The sequence below is a fragment of the Perognathus longimembris genome, chromosome 21, assembly GCF_023159225.1.
Source record: "Perognathus longimembris pacificus isolate PPM17 chromosome 21, ASM2315922v1, whole genome shotgun sequence".
NCBI classification, from domain to species: domain Eukaryota; kingdom Metazoa; phylum Chordata; class Mammalia; order Rodentia; family Heteromyidae; genus Perognathus; species Perognathus longimembris.
Window position 1 is genome coordinate 44,747,296 of NC_063181.1, and position 23,759 is coordinate 44,771,054.

At 34.4% G+C, this 23,759-nt stretch overlaps 1 protein-coding gene and 1 non-coding gene across 3 annotated transcripts in view; one reads left to right on the forward strand and one right to left on the reverse strand.

Annotated features, from left to right (window-relative positions):
* Window positions 1-23,759, forward strand: part of Micu3 (mitochondrial calcium uptake family member 3) — a 71,567-nt gene that overhangs the window by 38,902 nt on the left and 8,906 nt on the right. The window contains exons 7-11 of one of the 2 annotated variants that reach the window (XM_048330294.1): window positions 1,300-1,371; window positions 5,296-5,334; window positions 12,544-12,639; window positions 18,309-18,409; window positions 18,852-19,023. In XM_048330294.1, coding sequence (XP_048186251.1) covers window positions 1,300-1,371; window positions 5,296-5,334; window positions 12,544-12,639; window positions 18,309-18,409; window positions 18,852-19,023 — 480 coding nt within the window. The remainder of the gene's footprint in view (window positions 1-1,299; window positions 1,372-5,295; window positions 5,335-12,543; window positions 12,640-18,308; window positions 18,410-18,851; window positions 19,024-23,759) is intronic. The other variant, XM_048330296.1, reaches the window with a different exon arrangement.
* LOC125339754 lies at window positions 15,746-15,847 on the reverse strand. Its single transcript, XR_007208606.1, has one exon. It is a non-coding gene; the product is annotated as a U6 spliceosomal RNA (small nuclear RNA).

Sequence of the window (23,759 nt, forward strand, 5' to 3'; positions counted from 1 at the left end):
GACAATGTCTTCAGCTGTGTTCACTTGTCCTACCTTCCAGAATTTTTCTTTCTTCTTGTGTTTATTTTATTTTATTGTAAAGGTGATGTACAGAGGGATTACAGGTACATAAGTAAGGCAATGAGCACATTTCTTTTTTAACAGTGTTACCCCTCCCTTATCTTATTCCCTTCCCCACCACCGCCCCTCCCTACCAAGTTGTAAAGTTCATTGCCAACAGTGTCTAATGAGTATCGCTGTTGCAGTGGTTTACCCTTTGTCCCACAGTTTTTTGGATCTCTGTTTTTATATTGAGGTATCAATTCTGTTTTTGTTATTAAGTAAAAAATGGATGTCAATTTATTCCTTAGATTATTTATTCTACTTTAATTGTACAAAAGTTGGCTTTTCTTTAAAATTGTAATTGGTCTTTTTAGTTGCCTCATATGTGGTATGTGTTTGTTTACTTGCAAAGAATTCCTAAAAGCAAGAGACAAAGTTGTTTGACTAAGTTATTTAAAGTCTAAAATCTTGAGGTAATATTTTTGTTTTCAACAATTACCTTATAAAGTAAAATAAAACTGAGATTGTTGTTCAGATTATCCAGACAACAGCAGTGAACTCTGATGAAAGAAGTAGGATTCTCCTTCTTTAAGTTATAATAATACCATTTATAATAATAGTTGCTAACTTTTACTTCTTCTATGGAATAATTAGTAATTAATTACTTGTGGCACTTATTTGAAACACAATTCTATAAGGTAAGGAATTTTCTCTGTGTTTCACAAATGGAAAACAAGCCTTAGATATTTCAAGTAATTTGTCCAAGGAATGATGCCTGCAGAGCCTATTCTCCATCACCTGAAACACACTGTAGTCATGATGTCATCTCCTCTTTGCACATAGGAGCATATTGAAGCTCCAGGAATGTTGAGTGCTCTGTCAACATAATAAAATTAATATGTGATAGAAGCTAGACTCAAACCCAGATTTGTTGAGTACTATTCCAATATTCTTTATATCCTTGTAGGCTCCATTGTTTTGTTTCTGTGTATATTTCAGACTGCATATCTGTGTCTTAACAAGAAAATAAAACTAACATTAAGCACATTTAACTTAACAGTGTTTTGTAGTACTAAATAATGTAATTTTCTTTTCTTGGGAAAAATATTAAAATCAGGTTAAATATATATATATATATATTTAAAAGGACTTGACTAATGAAATTATTTTGTTTCTTAGGATATACTTAGCAAAGAGTGGTAAGTAGGTGCCTCAAAACCCTTGATGGAATTTGATTCTTAATTGATTTTCTTTCAGCTTCAAGAGATATTCAGGAAAAAAAATGAAAAGAGAGAAACTAAAGGAGATGAAGAAAAACGTGCTATGCTGGTAAGAAATACTTTAGAATAATTTCAGGTGGTTTTCAGGTGAAAGTTTATGGTGAAAACCAATAAACTAGAATTTTGGAGCCTGTTTCCTTCTTGAAAACTTTCTTATATACTTAGGTAGAAATATTGCTTCAGTATTTATATACATCAATATCAATATTTGAAGCAAATATTGATATTAAGCATCTGTACCCATAGTCATGGTCATTAAATCATTTTCATTTGTATTGTTGTTACCTGTGAGATTTGAAGGGTGTATCATGTAGTGGATTAATACAGATCATTATGCATGTAAAAATTTAAAGGTGAATTGCAAAGATTTAGTTATAATGTGAATGAATTTAATGGTAAGGTAATAATGTGAAGGTTGAAGCAAATTAAAAGAATTTATGTTTTCTATTCTTAGGAATAGTTTCTATGAACAATTTTTATAGGATGCATAATATTGTCATCTATCCTAAAGTTAGAATTAAAGAACATTTCCTTTCATCTTCCTAGCAGTTTTCTTTTTATCACAAGTATTCCATCCTATATACAGGCCAGTATACAAATAAGCCCGCTTAGAGACGTGACTATCAGGCATATGCTAAGTGCTTTGCATGCATTTTCCTCATTTAATCCATGCAACTATTCTCTTATTGTCCACAATGAGATATAAAAAACTGATCATTTAAAAAGCTATTTTCACTGGGAGAGCAGGAGGGAAGGGATGACATTACCCAAAAAGAAATATACTCTTTACTTGACTTATGTAATTGTAACCCCTCTGTACATTACCTTTATAATAACAATAAAATGTTTTAACTATCTTGTCCAAAATCACATACATATTAAGTGACAATATTTGAATTTATGTCTATCTCCAGAACCTGCACTTTAGGTATTGTGCATATTTCTTCTTCTAGTACTTAGACACTAGAAATAGTGAATTTTATTGGGTCACAAATGATAATTGATTAATTTGCAAATAAATGGCTCTGAGTAGTCGGTTTACAAGTCTACATTAAGTCAGAATAATTATCTCTATTACTATATGTATTAGTTATTCGAATTAGCTTTTATAATACCTTGGACTGCTATAGCAGATGGTCACCATGTTCATCCCAATATATTTAAACACATATTACTTCATGGGTATTTGGCCATGACATAATTAGCAAAAGTTGATAAACCTTCACTAATACTTTATTGATAAATGTTGAAGACAGTCTTTAAAATTAAGTAGCTAATTGCAATATTAGCAAAGCAGTAAAAGGGATATTAGTAGTACTCTAAATCAGGTCTCTCAAATAGTAATTAATAAATCCTGTGAGAATAAATAATATACTGAAAGAATAAGGAGTTATTCTAATTTTGGCAGAGTATTTTTACCAATAATACAATAGGCAAGTTGTTAGTAAAATGTTTAGGGAGTTTAAGTTATGTTAATGAATCCTATAGTACCAAAGTAGTATTTCAATGGACAGGAATTTAATTGTTTTATTTCTTTATAGTATTTCAGAGAGGATTTGTGGAGCTTCAATTAAAAATACAGTATGATTTTCATCACTAACATTTATTATTTAAATATGTACACTTGGTAACAAAGGTAGAGAGGAAAGAGAAAAGCAGTAACCGACACTAGGAGAATAGCACTATTGGCACAAAACTTGCTTCTGAGCTGCACTGAAATCAAGAGAATTTAATGTAAATATTTTATAATAATGATCTGTTAAAATCTTCTTAACTTGGATTATTTAGGGCAAGTCTGTTTGAATGATGAAATCTAAATGATACCAGCTTGCCCTAGGTTATGTAATTTTATGTGCATATAGTTGAATGAAGCCTTCTCTAGCAAATATATCAGGAAGGAGACTTAATTTTAAAGAGCAGATAAAAATAACATTTAAGTAAAATAAACACTAAGGTAAGGACTATAGTAAGCACTAAAGTCTCTGGTCTTTACAGGTATTCCAGAAGTGTTTGTCTTACATAATATAAATAATTTAACTACCAGGGGCTGGGAATATGGCCTAGTGGCAAGAGTGCTTGCCTTGTATACATGAAGCCCTAGGTTCGATTCCCCAGCACCACATATATAGAAAACAGCTGGAAGTGGCGCTATGGCTCAAGTGGCAGAGTGCTAGCCTTGAGCAAAAAGAAGCCAGGGACAGTGCTCAGGCCCTGAGTCCAAGCTCCAAGACTGCCCCCCCCCAAAAAAAAATTTAACTACCAGAATCATTTCTTAAAACAATACAGATATATTATTTAGTTTAGCCTCTGATTATAACAGCATTCTTTGGCAATATAGCTCTCTACAAATATTCACTACTATGCTTCATATTGGTGATAGTAATTTTAACTTATTTTTAATAATGTTACTCTGAACTGACTTTTTGAGTACTAGGAATTGAATTTAGGGCCTCTTGCTAGGCTATTGCCCTGCTACTATCACACTGCCCGCAATTCTTTTTCACTGGCTTAGTTTGTAATTCAAATAGTGCCTCACACTTTTTCTCAGGCCAGCCTCAGAATAGTCTTCCTTCCTCTATCTCCCAAATAGCTGGGATTACAGGCATGCACTACCATGCCAAATATATGATTTTCTTTTATGTTGCTTTGTAGAGGATCCCGTTGAAGATAATGTTGTGTTTGTCAAGGTGATAAGAATGAAAATATGATTACATGCTTTCTTTTCCTTTTTTTCCCCCTCTACTGGAGATTGAACATCTAGTCTTGTGCTTGCTAGACAAACATTCCATAGCTTTAGCTGTGCCCCAGTCCTTTTGCTTTTTAAAAAGTCTTATGCTTTTGCCCACATTGGCCTCGGACTGTGATTCTCCTGCCTCTGGCTCCCACGTAGCTAGGACTACAGGCATGCACCAACACTCCTGATCCTGTATACATTATTAAAACATTTCAAAGTCTAAACTTTAGCTTTTTAGAAATACAGTTTGCACCAGAGGGACCACTGTAGCCCGAGACTTAAGAGCAGAATCTTTTTTATTTCTATTAGTATCACCTCTACCACGCATTGCCTGTATGATCCTGAACAAGATTCTTGACCTCTTTGCCTCGCTTGTTTTCATGGGTACAGTCAGGGTAATAGGAATAGTGACTGCATGTGGCTTTTATAGGGATTAAATGAGCTAAAACATGTAGCTACTAAACAGTATGTGAAATCTAATAAACTCAAAAAGATTAGCTAATGAAGGGCTGCTTAGAACCACATAGCTGGCTACCTTAAACTGAAATTTAACATACCCAAATAAAATTAAACAAAAACTAAATTTTTAAGTCTTCTTATTAAAATATGATATTTAAAAAACTATATTATAAAATTATGTTAAAATAAAACGGCAGGAGTAAAATGAATACAGCCCTTGGTGAGACACTGACATGCTAAGCTCTATGCTATGTTCATAATAATTGTTATTCCCATTTAGTCCTCATTACAGTTCCCACAGGTAAGTTCTGTACCTGTTTTACAGAAGAGAAACCAGTCTTGAGTTAATTACCTTGTCTAGTGTCATAGCACTGATAGAAACAGAGCAGAATTCCAGATCTCTCATACCATTTCCACTCTCATGCTGCTACATCTAGAGCTCCCCATTTCATGTAAAATTTCTGAAACTTGTCTCAATAAAAGTGCATAGGTAAAAGGAACATGTTTTACCCAGTGCAGTAGTGCTTCTAGGTTACAGTGAAGATGTTTGAAATGAGTACAAGCTCATGTAATGTTTAATTATAGTAGACTGAAAAACTTTGCTACTCATCTTTAACATTTATCCCACTTGTATCATGTGCGTGCTCTATGAATAGAATGTAGCATAATGATTTGCCCTTCCTAATTGATTATTTTGTCGCCTTTTTCTTTTTTCTTTTGCTATACTTGGGTTCATTCTGAAATGTGACACTTCCTTTGGCCCTTTGTGCTCTGTGTCAGCGTCTTCAACTTTATGGATACCATTCTCCTCCTAATAGTGTATGTACAATACTTTCAATGTTCTTTATGTATATCGTCTTCACCTGTTGTACTTGAAAATGCTATTACTTTATATAAAACTATTATCACTAGAATGTTTGGGAATTATTGAATTAAATAAGCTACAGTGAAGTCAAATTTCTACATTTCTTTCCTAGATTTATGAGAAGTAAAAATATATGGAGCAATTATGTATCTTTATTGATTGCTTGCTTTTAGATTAAAATAAAGGAAGGATGAATGAACAACCACCATGAACTCTGGTAGAGTAATTGAAACTTTATATTTTTCAGCAGTATATGAAGTTATTTGTAAATAATAGAAAAAATGGTCTGTGTGTTTGCCAAACACAGATATTTTAAAAACTAAATATATCCATCTGATAGATAGTCTTTGATCATTTCTAATAAGATATTTCTAATAAGATATTTTTTGGTTTTCAGTATTCTCTTTTTTCCCCCTAAAGTCTTTGTTGCTTACATCCTTTTTCTGGTCTATAAAATATGATATAAGATGCTTCTTGGTGTATTTAGTATGAATATATTATGTTATATTTCAAAGAATGTTGAATGTTTTTAGACTCTTCTCTTGAAAAGAGGGGAATCCCCATAAATCAACTCCCAAATGTATTCTTATGCCAAGTTATCTTTCTTTTTTCCTGAGCAAGTTAGAATTTACTAGTTAGCTCAGCTAGTAACTAACCTACAAAGAACAAGCTGTGGCCCCCTTTTTTTTTTTAAACGTAAACATGCACAGTTCATTTCGTTTCCCCAGTAATCAATCCTTCAGCCATTTAAAAGAGTCTCTGGGGGCTGGGGAATATAGCCTAGTGGCAAGAGTGCCTGCTTCGGATACACGAGGCCCTAGGTTCGATTCCCCAGCACCACATATACAGAAAACGGCCAGAAGCGGCGCTGTGGCTCAGGTGGCAGAGTGCTAGCCTTGAGCGGGAAGAAGCCAGGGACAGTGCTCAGGCCCTGAGTCCAAGGCCCAGGACTGGCCAAAAACAAACAAACAAACAAACAAAACAAAAAAAAAGAGTCTCTGGAACTAGAAATTCTGAGAAGCCCTTGAGTTCAAGGTAATTGCTTCAGTATTATGCTGATTAGAGTTGTAGCTATCATTCACAATGCTAAAAACAGTCATCTTGACTCCATGACTAGGTAGATGTCAAAACTGCAACTATAGAAACTAACTTCTGTTTAGATTTAAACATATAACGGAAGAAACTTCATCATAAAGTAAACACAAGATTGTCTTCATAGTCAGTAGTAATATACCTAGAATGAATGGGAAACAAACTAAGCCTAGGGGATTCATATGATTAACATTTTAATCCTTATAAGAAACTTATGTTTTCTACTACTTTGCTATTGTTTTCCATTAAATAAAGTCTATGATTTAAAAAAAATTAAAGGATGTCTGTTAATCGTGTTATACATAAAATGAAAATTTCACAAATTATAATTCTGTAGAACCTGTGAAATGTGTAATACTTATTACTTTATGATTTGTTTTTCTAATATACCATCATTGTATGACTTTTTCTGTGAAAGCAGTAATTGTTCCTTTAACTTCATAAGTAATTTACATGTAAGATGATTTTTCTTAATTATTAGTAGTAGTAAATTGTATTTCAGAATATACCTTAAGGGAAATGATCCTTTAAGTTAAAAAGAAATGATCCTAATATACCTTATTTAAGCTGCATATAAAATTGCAGTCACTCAGACATGGAGAACAGTATTAAAAAAACAGGCTCAAATTGATGTTTGCTTATATCATGCTCATTTATTTAATAGAAAAGTATGGTTTTTACATTTTATTGGGTAGTGCATTTTTATTATTTTTATCAAAGATGACTTCCATATGCAAAATGAACCTATTAAAGGAAGATAACTTGATGTTATTTTTATACATGATTTTTTAACTCCCTTGAGCATTTAGCTGGATTTATAAGCTTTTTTCTTGTTTTACAACAAAATTTTTACTCACAAAGCAATGGTCCTATTTCAGACCCTGTAAGATAACAAAGAAAATTAATTTACGATTAGAAAAATACAGTCTGAAAATGTACTCAATATCATGGACGCAAATATTACACAAATACATTAGTGTAACTTTATAATTCCACTGAAAATCATTTGCTAGTCTCTAGAATTGTAAATCAGCTGAAGTGATAATCTGATCTGAGTGTTGATAGTGTAGCTGAACATCAGAGATTTCTAGGAATGAGTTTTACCTTTAGGAGGAAGCTCCTTCAGGAAAATCAGTAGTCACCTTGTCTTATAGACAACTCTTTAGCCTCTGTAGTCTGTTTTGTCACACATACAGTTGACTCTGCCTAATTTAACTAATTATTTCCTGCTACAGAGAAAATCATAGTTCCTTTGGATCTATGAAGAGAGTTTTTTAAACCTTATGTTGCTTTTTTGTTTCAGATAACTCAGATTCTTTTCATTTTTCTCTTACCATCATACTCTCAATTTAGCTTCTTAATGTCTTAAAAAGAAATATAAAAATATAAAAGAATAAATAATTAAAAATCAAGTATGCTTACTTTAGCATGCCTTTTATATTTTTAAAGATCATTCTAAATTACCTTAATTATATTGCTACTAGAAAATACATCTACTTTTATACCATTTCTTTAACATGTTTTAAGATGTGTTTTATGGCTCGAAACAGTGTTAGTATTTATTACGTAGTCTTTATTTTAAAAGAATGTATTCGATTTATAGTGGTGTTGTGACATATATGCATAAATATGCATATATTTTACCATACTTGTTAGTTATGTGTTTTAAATACCTGTCATTCTTGATATTTTTGTCTGCTTGATCTGTCAATTAGTATATTAAATTACATATTACAATGGTAGACTTATTTTTACTAATAGTCCTCTTAATTTTTGTTTTAAAGAATTACTCTTACATGTGTTAGAATATAGATTAGTTCTGTCTTTTAATGAATTGACTGTTCTGTTATGTACTATACTACAGTGTTCTTTTGCCTGAAAAATCAATTTTAGTTACCAAAATGTACTGTATTACCTTTATTCACACGTATACACATTCACATATATTTTGGTGGTACTAGGGTTTAAAACCAGAGCCTTGTGCTCTGGTTTTACAATTACCACATGTCACTTTCATTGGTTGAAATGAGGTTTCACCAACAATTTGAACTGGTTGTCTTTACAACTCCAGCCCAATTCCAGCGCCCCCCCCCTTTTCTTTTTTGCTTATTACTTGGGAGATGAAGTCTCATGGGCTTTTATGCCCAAACTGGATTTGAACCACTAAGTGCCTTCTTAGTTTATTGTCTTCTATTACTGTAAGCAGTGGGTTTCTTGTGACTTCTTCACAGTGTCCAAAAGAGATTTTGTTTATGTAAATTATATCTTCCTATATTTACCATATTCAAAATTAAAAATTAGAATTTAAAATATTTATTCATTTATTTCAAAATATTAATGAAGCTGGGTGCTGGTGGCTTAATGCTTGTAATATTAGCTACTCAGATAGCTGAGATCTGAGAATCACTGTTCAAATCCTACCTGGGAAAGAAAGTCCTTGAGACTTTTAGTTCTGCCTAACTACCAAAAAGCTGCAAGTAGAGCTGTAATCAAGAGGTACATAGCAAAAAGGCTCAGAGACAGCCACCAAGGCCCTGAGTTCAAGCCCCAGGACTGGTACACACACACACACATCAATTAAAATCTTACTTTTACACTGGGAGTGCAAATGTCAACAGAGCCAGACAAATGTCTTTAAGAGGCTTAAAGATCTTACCTGTTTTAAATTTTATTCAGCTTATTCAGTTGTAATGATTACAAGTCTTTTTTTTTTTTTTGGCCAGTCCTGGGCCTTGGACTCAGGGCCTGAGCACTGTCCCTGGCTTCTTCCCACTCAAGGCTAGCACTCTGCCACTTGAGCCACAGCGCCGCTTCTGGCCGTTTTTTCTGTATATGTGGTGCTGGGGAATCGAACCTAGGGCCTCGTGTATCCGAGGCAGGCACTCTTGCCACTAGGCTATATCCCCAGCCCCTACAAGTCTTTTTTTTTTATAGCCTATAATACCCTTTTCAACCACACTTTTCTTAAGGATTTGAAACTTTTAGGTAGTACATGCTGTGAGTTGTACTGGTTTCTTTTATCTAGATGAAAATCCATGATTTTTAATTGGAGGCTGAGTTGATTGACATTATTGTGATTACTTTCTGATTTGAATTTTGGTAACTTTATTCTTTCTACTATTTTTGTTCTTCTTTGAGATTCTGAAAATAGGGCTGGGGATATGGCCTAGTGGCAAGAGCGCTTGCCTCATATACTTGAAGCCCTGGGTTCGATTCCCCAGCACCACATATATAGAAAACGGCCAGAAGTGGCGCTGTGGCTCAAGTGGCAGAGTGCTAGCCTTGAGCAAAAAGAAGCCAGGGACAGTGCTCAGGCCCTGAGTCCAAGGCCCAGGACTGGCAAAAAAAAAAAAAAGATTCTGAAAATAATTTTCTTTTAAGTGTAGAAGATATTTATTTCATTTCTATTCATTTTAGTTTTTTAAATTCTTAATAGATATACTTAAAAAAGTAAAACCATAGCTTAGGCAGTACCTGTACACTTCCATATCATTAGAGCTTTAAAACACGTTAGTACCTTTAATTGCTTTGATGGGCACTTGAAATTCTTTTTTTTTTTTTTTTGGTCGGTCATGAGATTTGAACTCAGGGACTGGGCGCTCACTGTCCCTGAGCTTCTTGTTGCTCAAGGCTGGTGCTCTGCCACTTGAGCCACAGCTCCGCCTCTGGCTTTCTGGTGGTTCATTGGAGATGAGCGTCTCAGACTTTGCTGCCTGGGCCGGCTTTGAACCGCGATCCGCAGATCGCGGCCTCCTGAGTTGCTGGGAGGACAGGCGGGGGCCACGGGGCCTGGCTTGAAATTCTTGTATTGTGTTTGCCTCATGTTTTTCTAATACTATCAGTTAGATATACCATCATTGTTTATTAATATTACATACATATATGTTATTCTAGACTCGTGGATTTCTTCTTTAATCTCATCTTTAATCTTTTAATGAAATTGTACACTTAGCATACGCATCTGGTAAACAGGCCTAAAACTCAGATCAGGAATACTGATAAAGCATTGGATGTCTTTGCAAATTGCCTCATCCTTATTACCTGTTTGATATCCAAAAGTGTTATTAGTTATGTTTAGACGTTTCTCTTCTGGCTTCTCTTAGCTTACACATAGACACTTAGCTTTTTAAACTGATAGAGTATCCTGAATACACATTAAATTTTTTTAATTATGGGAAAGCAAGAGGGAAAAACAACTTATCCTAACCACTCAGAGGTAATCAATCTATTTCCATATATTTACTTCCTTCCTATGTTTATATAACACACATTTTATTAAGCCAACTTTATCTCATCATATGTTGTAAATATTTTTATAGATGACTGTTGTTTGCCAGTGGGCAAAAGGCACGGATTCACTTAAGGAAACATGCCAATTATTCTAACAATAGTGTCTAGTCAGCTTTATTTTTTAGTTGGTAGATTTGATAGTACTTTTCTTTTCAAAATCATGTTTGACCTGCTAATACAACAAAATAAATCTGTGTTCAAAGTATGAAGGTCGTATTTAAGAGTAAGAAGCTATTCTAGCATCTAGATGTATTACCTAACCTCACACTGTTTAGGCAGTGCTTATTATATAAAGCTGGTCTGATGAGCAAGTTCCCTGTCATAGTGCTACATTGATATTTGCAGTACTACTTACCTCTTTTCTAAGTGTGAATTCTGTTAAATGTTTTATTGTTAACATTTATTAAACTTTGAGCAATGGGGGCTGGGAATATGGCCTAGTGGCAACAGCGCTTGCCTCCTACACATGAAGCTCTTGGTTCAATTCCCCAGCACCACACATATGGAAAACGGCCAGAAGGGGCGCTGTGGCTCATGTGGTAGAGTGCTAGCCTTGAGCGGAAAGAAGCCAGGGACAGTGCCTCAGGCCCTGAGTCCAAGGCCCAGGACTGGCCAAAAAAAAACAAAAACAAAAAACAAACAAACAAACAAACAAACTTTGAGCAATGGGCAGTATTTTCTACTCAATAATATAATTAAAATTACAAGTTTTTGTGATAATTCTTAGCAATGCAATAACTATTAATGGCATTAGCTATGTGTTTGTTTATTGAATTAGAGTCTCGTTATGTTGTCAGGCCTTGAATTTCTGGATTTAAGCAATTTTCTGTTCTTCTCTGAAGTAACTGGGACTACAGGCACGTGCCGTTGTACCTCACTGACACTTAACTCTTAAAAAATAGAACAAAAGGAAACAGAGAGTAAAGCTCTACTGGCAGTGACCATTTTAGCTGTTTTTGTTTATACATTGAAATTAGGCTTAGAGTTCAAAATTTTCACAGGATAATTAGATTATTTCTTAATCTTGACATCTTCAGACTAGGCAATACTGAGAATAAACATGCATATTTTACAAAATTAAGAAAATTGAGAGGGTAGGGATGGGAAGGATGGGGAAGAATGGTGAAAATGCATTATATTCAAAAACTGATTTGTTGAATAATAACTTACTGGTACAACTACTTAAAGATAATAAAATAAAAATTTTATATGAGGCGAGCACTTTACCACTAGGCCATATTCCTAAAACAATAAAAACTTTATAAAAAGCTAGATAAACACTGTCCATTGACAGAGACACCCAATTTAATAAATTCCTTTTTTATAGGCTTTGCATTAATTTAAGATTTGTAAGTCTGGATGAGATTATTTTGATGGGCAACAGCAGAAATAACTAAAGTATGATTTCACTAGATTACTACAAAATTATAAAATCTTCGACATGAGTTTACTTCACACAAATGAGCATAAAATGTCTATTTCCAACTTTCTAAGAAGCTATATACATCTCAGGAGAAGGGCAGAGGGAGGGATGGGAGAATTTGATTCCTCCTGACAAAGCCACATTGTACTTAGAAATCATGGTCATATGCCATTACACCCTTGAAAGCACCCATGGTTACCAGCAGTGTAACAGAATACTGTTGTGTGCCACAGAAGACAAAAGAGGTAAGCTAATGTGTTTTCTTTTAAGGTTTGTTAGAAGAGGTTTAAAATGTATAAATTGTCATTCTTTGTGACTGTTCTTCAGATTTCAGTTGTTCTTCCTAACACTTCCACAGGTACTTAAAACAGATGCTGAGGAACTTGTCTCCAGAAGCTATTGGGACACACTGAGACGTAACACAAGCCAAGCACTCTTTTCAGACCTTGCAGAGGTATAATTAAACCTCATCAAAGGTTCTTGTATCATTTGCCATTTTGCTAATCCAGTCCTCATTTTGTTTCAGAGTCACAGGATGAAACCAAAAATATATTGTTTTCTATATTCTTCAGTAAAGTAGTAATTACTATAAATTAAGAATTTCTGTATGATGTATATATAACTTATATAGTATACTTGAATATTTTTAAGTATGAGCTGAATTATGTAGATTAAGTATTGTTTTATGTTTTCTACCAAGAACTTCAATAATTAAAATTAAAATTTTTTTAACTTAAGTTTTATAAAGTTATAATGAAGTCTTACTGGAAAGAACTTGACAGCACTAAGATATTTACTTTTCATTATCTTTTTCTCTATAAAGGTGACTTCTGAATTTTAAGTTTACTTTTTCTAACATTACACATAAAAATAAAGAAATAAACTACAATCAGTTTTGACTTCTTTTCTTCTGATTTTCTTTTTCATTTATTTTTGAGATGAGGACTTGCTCTGTTGTGCAGAGTTCAAGTGATCTTCACACCTTAGCCCAACAGGTAGCTGGGACTATAGGTTTGACCTGTGCTTGGCTTAGTTGTAACTTTACTTAGTTATACAAAATTACTCAATTGGCATCCCTAATCCAGGAAAATACTTGAAACTGTTAGTTTTGTTGATCATGCTCAATTTTAGTGTCCAAATTAAATAGATAGTGCATTTTGCCCTATTTTTAACTTCTCTAATGATTAAATATGATATAATCATGACCATATATATATTATCCTTTTTATATCAACTATTAGCTTTGAATAATACATAGGAATGAAGTGACAAATTTTCCCTTCAAAGATCTTAGAAGTACTTTATTTTGTAATCAGTTATATAGGCACATAGTGGTCTGTTCCTATAGGTACTATTATAACAAACTAGTATAGTATACATGATATTACAGTATTAGTATTTCAGGAGTCAAGTTGGCTTAGAAAGCTTTGAAATATATTTGCATTTTTGTTATAGCTCTCATATTTAATTATTGAGATAAAGTAGTTCTTATTCATTTTACAGTTGTTTATCAGCCTCTCATTTTCTTGTCCCAGAGAAGTTTCTAACTATAAGTATTTTCAAGTTAGTAAAATATTTTACAATTAATTAATTAAAATGACATAATAAAAATTTGCAAGTATCAGAGCTGTACCATTGTCTAACCAAAAGTATACAATAAAGTCACAGTATAAGTTCAGTTGAGTCTGGTCATACCAGAATTATAAATAGTATTTTGAGCATCACAAATGCATTTTTTTTGCATTTGCTTTAAATTCTACTTATCCTTAATAGCTTTTAATAGGTTATTCAAAAACTTTCATTGAATCATGAGTTTCAAGATTTTCTTCATCGCTTGGATAGAGCTTAAAATTATTTTTATATTACAATCAGTAAAAATGTTGAAAAGCTACCCTAAAATTTTGTCTATATAGTGAAGACCTTATACTGTATGCAAGCTTACTTCATTCTTTAAAATGAAGCCATTTAAAGTAGATATGTATTGAGTGATTGATTCATTAATTTGATTATTTTTATGCGTTGGATTGACCCCAGGGTCCGATGCATGCTGAACATGCACTCTACCACCAAGCTCCCATCCCTACGCTAAGCTCCCTCTCCACACCCTACAGTAATTCTTAATCAAAACAAAATTAGATAATAGACTTTTATGTAAATGGCCCATGGGTTCTTTTGTGGCTTTTCTTGCTTTGTTATGAAAACACCTGAATTTATTTTATTTTAACAATAAGCATAGAATCAAAGGGATAAAGTCTCTATTTTTGTCTCAACCTTTCTTGTGATGTAAGTTATATAACATGGTTCGGGTACCTAGGACATTGGTATCACTTTCAGTGACTCTAAGCAGTACTGAGTTTCACTGAATAGAAGGGGGTTCCCCATTTCAATTTTCTAATTTTTTTCTCCAATGTCAAACTGTTACTTCTGCTTCTGTGACTCTGGATTATCTGGATAGCTGCAACCTGAATCTAATAAGATTTAACGCTGAGCCTTGTAAGTAAAGATCCTCTCTGCTCAGTGAGCATGAGAAGAGCTGGCCTGCTGAGGTCATTATTAAGACCTGTATACTACAGAGGCTTCTCAGTTATAGTGTACTGTGTCTCTAGACATGGTGACATCACAACACTGAAGGAAGACATTCCTAAATTATGTCATCTGAGTTCACTAACATGGTGATCTGGGAATGTCTCATTTTAAGACTTTTTTTTTAGACTTATACAGCCATTATCTTCAATAATAAAAGAAGTATAGCATCTAAAGATCTTTTTCATGACATTTCAGTATTACCATCATTTTTGTCATGTCTAATCCTTTGACATAGTAATAGCTAGTATTTATTGAATTTGGCACCCAGAGTGCTAAAAATTTACATGTTATCATTAAAACCATGCTTCAGGATGCATACTGCTATTCCCAAAGTTATTCTCAGAGATCTTAGCTTCTCCAAGGTCACATAAATAATGTTAGTCTTCACTGCCAGCCATCTGAATCCTAAACTCATCATTTAGTTTGGGCATGCTACTGCTTATTTGTAAAGAAAGCAGCTTTTTTCAAAAACATCTTCCTTAGCTCTTTCCCACTATGTCACATTGTCCCCTTTTCTCCCGTCCCATTCCTCTACCTTCTAGATAGATAAACCCTGGTTTTTCACACAGATAGGCTAGAGGCTCTGTTCTTTTTTTAAAAAAAAATTATTGTTATTGTAAAGGTAAAGTACAAAGGAGTTACTGTTACATAAGGCAGGTAAATGAGTACATTTCTTTCTGAACAGTGTCACCTCTTCCTTCATTTTCTCCCAGGTTTTTGCTCTCAACCCCCTATCCCACAAGTTGTATAGTTCATTTTCAATATAATGTCTAGTATCACTGCTACACTTGTTCACCCTTTGTCCCGCCATTTCCGCTCTCCTTCCCCCAACAGATAAACCTAAATTCAAGAGAAAAGGTAAGAAATCAAAAACAGGAGAAAAAGAAACAAAAAACATTGTTTCCGTTTCTTGGAGTTCATTTCAGTAAGCATCATTTTATATGATCATGTCGCTATTGAGCCTTTGTGATCCTTAAAATATGGAACGCTTCACCAATTTGCGTGTCATTCTTACACAGGGCCATGCTAATGTTCTCTGTATTGTTACATGTACTACTGAAGCAAGCATGGGCCTCTATTCTCATGCTTAATTTATTAAGACATGATTTCTGAAGTATTTCTTCCCCTTTTAAATTTAAGCTGTTCCAAGGATAATAAACTGATCACACTAATTCATGAGTATCTGGCTCCTTTTTCCCAAATGGTGTTTGCAACTTTTGACTGCCAGTAGTAACGTTTATGTCCTTTACCTGCATTCACAGCTTAACTGTCCACTAGGTTATTATCAATAGAATTATTCCAATTTTACAGATTATAATGCCAAAAGTCAAGAAAGCCAGTGAACCCAAACTCCTGATTTTACGTCTTATTCTCTCCTATTAGAAAGGTGTGGCTCATGAGCTTAAAGCTACTGGTAAAATAACAACTGCCTTCCAGCACTAATTCAGATTGTGCTGCCTCATCTCACATATGGAGCTCTGAAGGCTACTGCCACTCTTATTCCTCAGTAGTCAGAATGAGCTGTTTTCAAGTAGATCAATCTAAAAATAGGACATGACACTTGGTTACCAGGCTAGATTTTTTCTTTTAGCAATTAGATCAATGTGTTATCAGGTCTTCACAGGCACTGAGGATGTTATATGGAATTTCTAGACATTCTGAAAATACTACAGACTTTTCAGGAAACTGAACTTAGAATGAGTAGTAGAGGTCTTCTGAACCAGTCCTACCCAAGGAGGGTAAGTGCTCGAGATAGACTAAGAAATCTAAACTTGTTTGTGTGTGTGTGTGTGTGTGTGTGTGTGTATGACATTTAGAAGATTACTAAAGAATTCCAACAGTTTTAGATACTTTGAAATTTGGATTCCCTCCATGCTAGAATTTTTGAGAGATTCAAACAATTAAAGTAGTAGAGAGATCACTTTAGGAAACATTTTAATGGACTAATGAGGCAAGCTAGAGACAGAATCATAAGGTGTAATCGCTACTAATCAATAAAAGAGAAGCATAATATTTGGTCCAGGGAGAAAGGAAATAAAATCTAGCCCATATTGCAGGGTAAAATAGCTATCTTCATGAAAAACTGGGAAGACCAGTTTCAAGCTGTGTGTAAAGTGGTTGAAATGAGGCTTTTGTCTGGAACCCCAGGTAACTTGTGCTTGTAGAGAAGGTCCTCTCCCCCTGTGCCTTACATTTTCTTTGAAGTACTCTATTTTATCTCTATACCTTTAATGGGAATCTTCAGCTATTTTTAAAATATAGATGATGGTAGTACTGTGTAACCTGTTTTTCTCATATTTCCTCGAATGAGATCTAGGAGAGTTACAATCATTTGAAATTCATGAATTTTGTGTCTGAATTAATAAAGTAGGCATGAATTCATGGCTAAGTGAAGAGGGAGAGAGTGAGGGGAAAACGGAAGACCTGTAATGGATTTAAGAAAAGCTTTGCTAGTCTGTTTAAGTTTGTAAGGTCTATAATCAAAAAGTTTTCAGAATATAGTTGTTGAAACAGCTTATCAAGTGGAATAGAAAAATAAATCCACTGGGATTAACTCTTTCCCCATTATTTTTGGAGCGTGAACTCAGAGCCTCGCAAGTACTGGGCAGGCGTTACACAGCCTCAGACAACACTGCCTCCCCCTTTTGCTTTGGGTACTCCAAGACAAGAGCTTCAAATTTTAGTTCAAGTCAACCTGGACATAATCTTTGTATTTATTATGCTTCCTGCTGTAGCTGGGATGATTGATACCTTACCACCATGCCCAGCCTTTCTGTTGAGTTGGAGTTTTATAAGCTTTTTACTCTTTGAAAAAAATTATAAATGAACTCCAAGTTAAGTTTTTACTATAGTTTCTCTTTCAAATGACACTGTAATCTACCTGCAGTATCATAATTATGTAACAACTGGAAAGTGTCTTGGTTAGAGCAAGCTGTTTTTTGGAGATATTCTTGTATCCACTTCATATACTTAATTATTAGAATTGGCCTCTTGTATTTTTCAGATTGACTAGAAAAGTCTGAAAATTACTTAACAGAATATTTAAGGGGGCTGGGAATTTGGCTTAGTGGTACGGCGCTTGCCTAGCATGCATGAAAGCCCTGGGTTCAATTCCTCAGCACCACATAAACAGAATAGGTCAGAAGTGGCGCTGTGGCTCAAGTGGCAGAGTGCTAGCCTTGAGCATAAAGAAGTCAGGGACAGTGCTCAGGCCCTGAGTTCAAGCCCCACGACTGGCAAAATACAAACAGACAAAGTATAGATACCTTGTGTGCATAATTTGAGGTACAAAACTTCTCAAACTATAATCATGTCTTTAACATTTTTTTAAGATAAAGATCAATTTTGTTCAAATTTCTGTTATCAAAATTTGAGCTTCATTTTAGCTATAATGACATGAATTATTATAGCATGGACTTTTCATTCTAATGTTAATACCTTTGCATTCTTGATGTTTATATGCTGATAAAATTCTTTAAAGGATGTTGAGTGTCTATTTTATTGCAAGTGACTTTTTAAATTGATTTGTTTCTTAAGCGTGCTGATGACATCACAAGTTTAGTAGCAGATACTACACTTCTTGTACACTTTTTTGGAAAGAAAGGAAAAGCTGAGCTCAACTTTGAAGATTTTTATAGGTGAGCTTATTTTTAACTGGAAATTGTTGGAATTACTGAAGTTGGAATGGGCTTTGCACGTCAGGTAGAACAGTGACACCTCTTCATTGCTTTTATCTTAACTGGAGATGTTGTATAACAAATATCCATTTCCTGTGGTATTTGCAAACCAGTGATTATACTGATGATTATTATAAGAAATTAATGAATGACAGAATCTCCACATATCCCCATTGTTACACCCTATGTTACTAATGCCTTGGTCTCAATAAGTAATACCAGTAAGCAATGCAAGTATTGTCTCTACACTGGAAGGTACTTTATCATCCCCACTTAGCAGATGGGGGAACTCAAGCCCTCCATTGGTGATAGAAGTTCTCATAGCTTGTGCTTCTTTCTTTCCTTCTCTAGAATAGTAAATAGTTGATCGTTAATCTTGCTCATTCTTGCACTTTGATCACAGATTCATGGATAATCTCCAAACAGAAGTTCTAGAAATAGAATTCCTTTCCTATTCTAATGGAATGAATACTATCAGTGAAGAAGATTTTGCTCATATTCTTTTACGATATACAAATGTGGAAAATACATCTGTGTTTTTGGAAAATGTGCGTTACAGTATACCTGAGGAAAAGGTATCTAATTCTTATTTATTGTGTTACATACATTATCTTCCCTATTTTGGATAAGTCTACAAGATGCATGGCCCTTTTATTAGTTCTCTTGCTTCTCTTAAAAAAATATTCTTCCTTTGTTTCCTAAGTACTATCTAAATTTTTTAACTTAATTTTAAATTCTGGCTAAATGTTCATATATTCTTGTACGTGCAGAAAATCTTTACAGCTACTAGCAATTGTTTAATTCAAATTAAGAAGATGATTTTTCAAGAGAATCATGTTGTTGTATGCTTTGACTAGAACACAAACCTCACTTCATATAAAACAGTTTGTATTGGCATTATTTCTGTCACACTCTGTTCATTTCTATAACACCCATAATGAAAGGTCATTTAAAGAGTGCCATTGTTGAGTGAGTGATCTTATCAGCAGTTGAAGTGAGGCTTTTCATGGAGTTTGGATGGTATGAATGGCTGGGACAACTGGTTGTCTTATTTGTTTGGAAGCAAATGTGTTGTCAGCACTTCTGAGCAGTTGCATTATCTAGTGGTATTTGAATGCATCATTGCATCCAAATAGAACTGGTGTCACAAGAACCCCTTCAAGCATGGGATGTTTTGGATATACTGCCTTCTATTTGTTTATAGAAGGATCAAGTTAGTCTACCCAAGGAAAACTTGCAAATAGTTTAACCTTCTGTAGAGTAGATACACTGTGACAATGTTAACAGTTCTCAAGGCCCCCCTAAGGAATGAGAAGAAAAGGTATTGAAGCATTTGGCTATTAGTTTACATTATCTCTTAATCTGAGGACTTTTATCTATTTTCCCAGTTAAACTGTGCTTTTCGAACACATAGGTACATCTTTAAAGAAAATAAAGTGTTGGAAACTGTACTACTCTAGCTATTAGGGCCTTTAATGTGGTTTTCTTTTTTTTCTATTAAATAGAAACATCAAAATGTAACTCAGAATGTTGAGTTCTAGGAGTAATGATGTTATGTAAACTCTTTGTAGTGTTTCTACACTTGAATTGTGTTTGCTTGTTTTTGAGAGGCGTATGTAGTGCAGGCTGGTCTCAAAGTTACAATCCTGCCTTAGCTATCCAAGAACTAGGATTATAAACATGCACCACGACACCCAGGTGTTTAATTGATAGACGTTTTCAGCACTGAAAGTCAGTGGAATAGAAATGGAAAATTTGCACCAACATAGTGACTCAATTTTTCTTCTGGATTTCCTCCTCATTGTCTGAACAGTCTTGCAAATTTTAACAACTTGCTAACCTGCTCTTAGATGTTAGGCATGATATCTGTTCATTAAAGCATTGACCATCTACTATGACACTCAGATGTGATCTCCTTTATCTACCTCATATAATTTAATTGATATTCCAATCTATGTCTCAGAAGATCATCTTGATTGCTATGTAACAAAACACACTTCAATATGCCCAACCTTGAAGGAAAGGCAAGATACTATCTGAAGAATTCAGATAAAAGATAAGCATTACCTAAACAAGTGCAAAAATAGGACAAAGGGGTCATATATTGGATTATTTCAAACATAGGGCTGATGAAACTTATTTGTAGATTGTATTGCAGTGTGAAAGAGAAAGATGAATCAAGGAGAACTGGGTGTTTGGCCTGAACTATAAATTGAAATAAAGTTTGATATTCCTACAGGCTATTCAAGTGAGAGTATTTACACAATCAGTTGGATAAATAATCTAGCATTTAGGGGTAAAATTAAAACTACTGAATATTAGTTCCTGGTATTTAGGCTTCCAGATTATGCCTCCAAGTTAAACCTCTCCCACCAAACTTAGTCTTTTATAATATACTGCCTACTCAATGTGAGGATCTGATGGATGTCTTAATGGTTGTAAAACTTGCTTCACATCTCAGTTAATGGGAACTTCATTCTTCCTAGTCTCCTTCCTAAACATTTTTACTGCACCAAAAATAAACCCTGCAAGTATTAAGCCATTTTTCCCATTTTCCATTACTTTTTATCCTGCAAACAATATAGCTTACATCTCTGTAAATTTATCAAGATATTCTGTATATTCTTTACATTTCCTTTCAATTGAATCATGTAACATGTGACCTTTCACTGTATTTTTATACTTTAATTTGTTCATTAATTCATCCATCTACAGGCATTTGGTTCTTGATTAGGATTGCTAAGGATATATGTATACTTATTTGAGCACTACTTATCAATTTTTTTCATGTATATACCTAGAAGTAGAACTCAATGTGATGTTACTTGCCATATTTTATTTTTAGGGTTTTTTTGTTGTTGTTACATGTATTCTACTCTATTTCTCCATATACGTTACTGTCTAGTTTTCTTTCTTTTCAGCTTAAAGTACTTTCTTTAGCATTTTTGTTTTATTTATTTTTTTTTTTGCTAGGGAAGGCCTGCTGCTTCTAAAAATCTTCAGCTTTTGCTTATCTAAAGATGTCTTAATTTCTTCTGCTTTGAAGGTGTTTTTGCCCACATATCAAATACTTGGCTGGCCTTTTTTCTCTCTCTTTTAGCATTTGAAATATATTATCCCTCTTCCATGATTCAGATAGAAATCATAGGTTGGGCTTACCGAAGAGTCATATTCCTGTAGCTGCTTACATGATTATTTCTCTCTTGTCCAGTAGTGTGACAATGTGTTTTGGAATGAGTCTCCTAAGTTTATCCTACTTAGAGTTTATTCAACATCTTATATATGTAGACTCATGTCATCCATCAAATTTGAGAAATTTTCACCCATTATTTCTTCAGGTTTTTTTTTTTGGGTGGGGGCTCATCTCCTTTTCTCTTTACCTTCTTTCTGTCCCATAAAGCATATGCTGTCACACTTGATGATGTTCCAAGGCCTCTGTCTTTATGGACTGGTCTAACAGTTATTTCATACAGGTGGAATCATAGAATATATGGTCCTTTCTGACTTATTTTGTTTGGCATAACTTCTTGTAGTAGTATCAATACTTTGATCCTTTTTATTTCCTGAAGTAATACTCTCATGTGTAGATAATGCTAGATTTTGCTGTTTCTCAGTTTTTGAGTATCTGAGTTGCTTCTAATTTGGGCGCCTAGGAACCTGTGTGAATATATACTATTTCCAAGAGAATTTGTATATATTTTGGAATAAATGGCTATATTACATACCAACCCTATGTTTAACATTTTGAAGAACTGCCGAACTTTTCCAAGGTAACTCTAATAATTCTACAGCCCCACTGGCAATAATTTGGGTTTATAATTTCCCTGTGTCTTTGTCAACAATTACTATTGTTTGCTTTTTCGCTATAGTCATTCTAAGTGATTGTGAAGTGATACTTCACTGATTTTTGATCTGCATTTCCACAGTGAATAATTATATTCAGCAGTTTTTATGTGTGTTAGCGATGTATAAATCTCCTCCAAAGAAACTTCTATTCAACCCTTTGGCCTATTTTTAAATTAATTCATTTGTCTTTTTGTTACTGATTTTTGAGAATTCTTCATATATTTTTTGTGATATTTTCTGCTTTAAAATTGTAAAGGTGATATACAAGAGGGCTTACTGTTACATAAGTCAGGTACTTGAGTTTCTTTTTGAACAGTGTCACTCCCTCCCTCATTTTCTCCCAGTTTTTCCTCTCCTGGGCCCCTCCCTCCAAGTTGTATAATTCATTTCCAAAGCAGTGTCTAGTGAATATCAGTACTGAATTCAGGTTCACCCTTTGTCCCACCATTTCAGTGCTTCCCCTCCCCTCCCCAAATAAGATAAAGGCATGTATATCCAAGGCAGAGGGTACAGAAATCACAACTAGCAACAAAAAGGAATACACCTAAAGGGAGGGGGAGAAAGAACCACAAAGTACAGTAAAAATCCTCTTGTTTCCATTTCTTGGGAGTTCATTTTGATAAGCATAGTTTTATATGATCATATGCACATGGCTATTGAGCCCTTGTGATCCTCTGCTAATAATATCCTCCTCCTTGGGTCTCACTGTGTGAATGTTTAGAGTGCTGTTTAATCATGTCCAAGTATAGTTATTTTTCTTTTACTATCCACTGGGTTACTTGTAGATTTATAGGCACATTCTAATGATTACAAATGAAGGAAACCATGCAGCCTGTTTCTTTGGGTCTGGCTTACTTGGCTTAAAGTAATTTTTTCCAAGTCTTTCCCTTTCCTTATGAATGAGGCAATGTCATTCTTTCTGATGGAAGCATAGATTTCCATTGTGTATGTAGACCCTTATAAGACAAGATTTGCAAGCCTTTTCTCCCAGTCTGTGATGGGTTATCTTTTTACTTCTTCAGCACTTTTGTTTATTGCCAGTCCTGGGGCTTGAATTCAGGGCCTGAGCACTGTCCCTGGCTTCATTTTGCTCAAGGCTAGCACTCTACCTCTTGAGCCACTTCCAGCTTTTTCTGTGTCCATGGTCCTGAGGAATCAAACCCAAGGCATCATGCATGCTAGGCAAGAACTCTACCGCTAAGCCACATTTCCACTTCCCATCTTCTTTTTATTTTTAAGTTTTCATCATGAAACAAAGCTGTTGCCCTGGAAGCTAATGTCAGCATACATGGGTAGAAAACTGGAGTGCTTCTCAGTTTTCTTGGCAACATGGTCTCTGCAGCAAACCCGTCCCCTCCTTCCACAGCCTCTTTAACTGAGTCTAGCAGTCTTCCTAGGAAACATGTACGTTGGGGTCAGGTCACAAAACAGATTCTGAGACTGGAGGCTCCTTTAGTGACCAAGG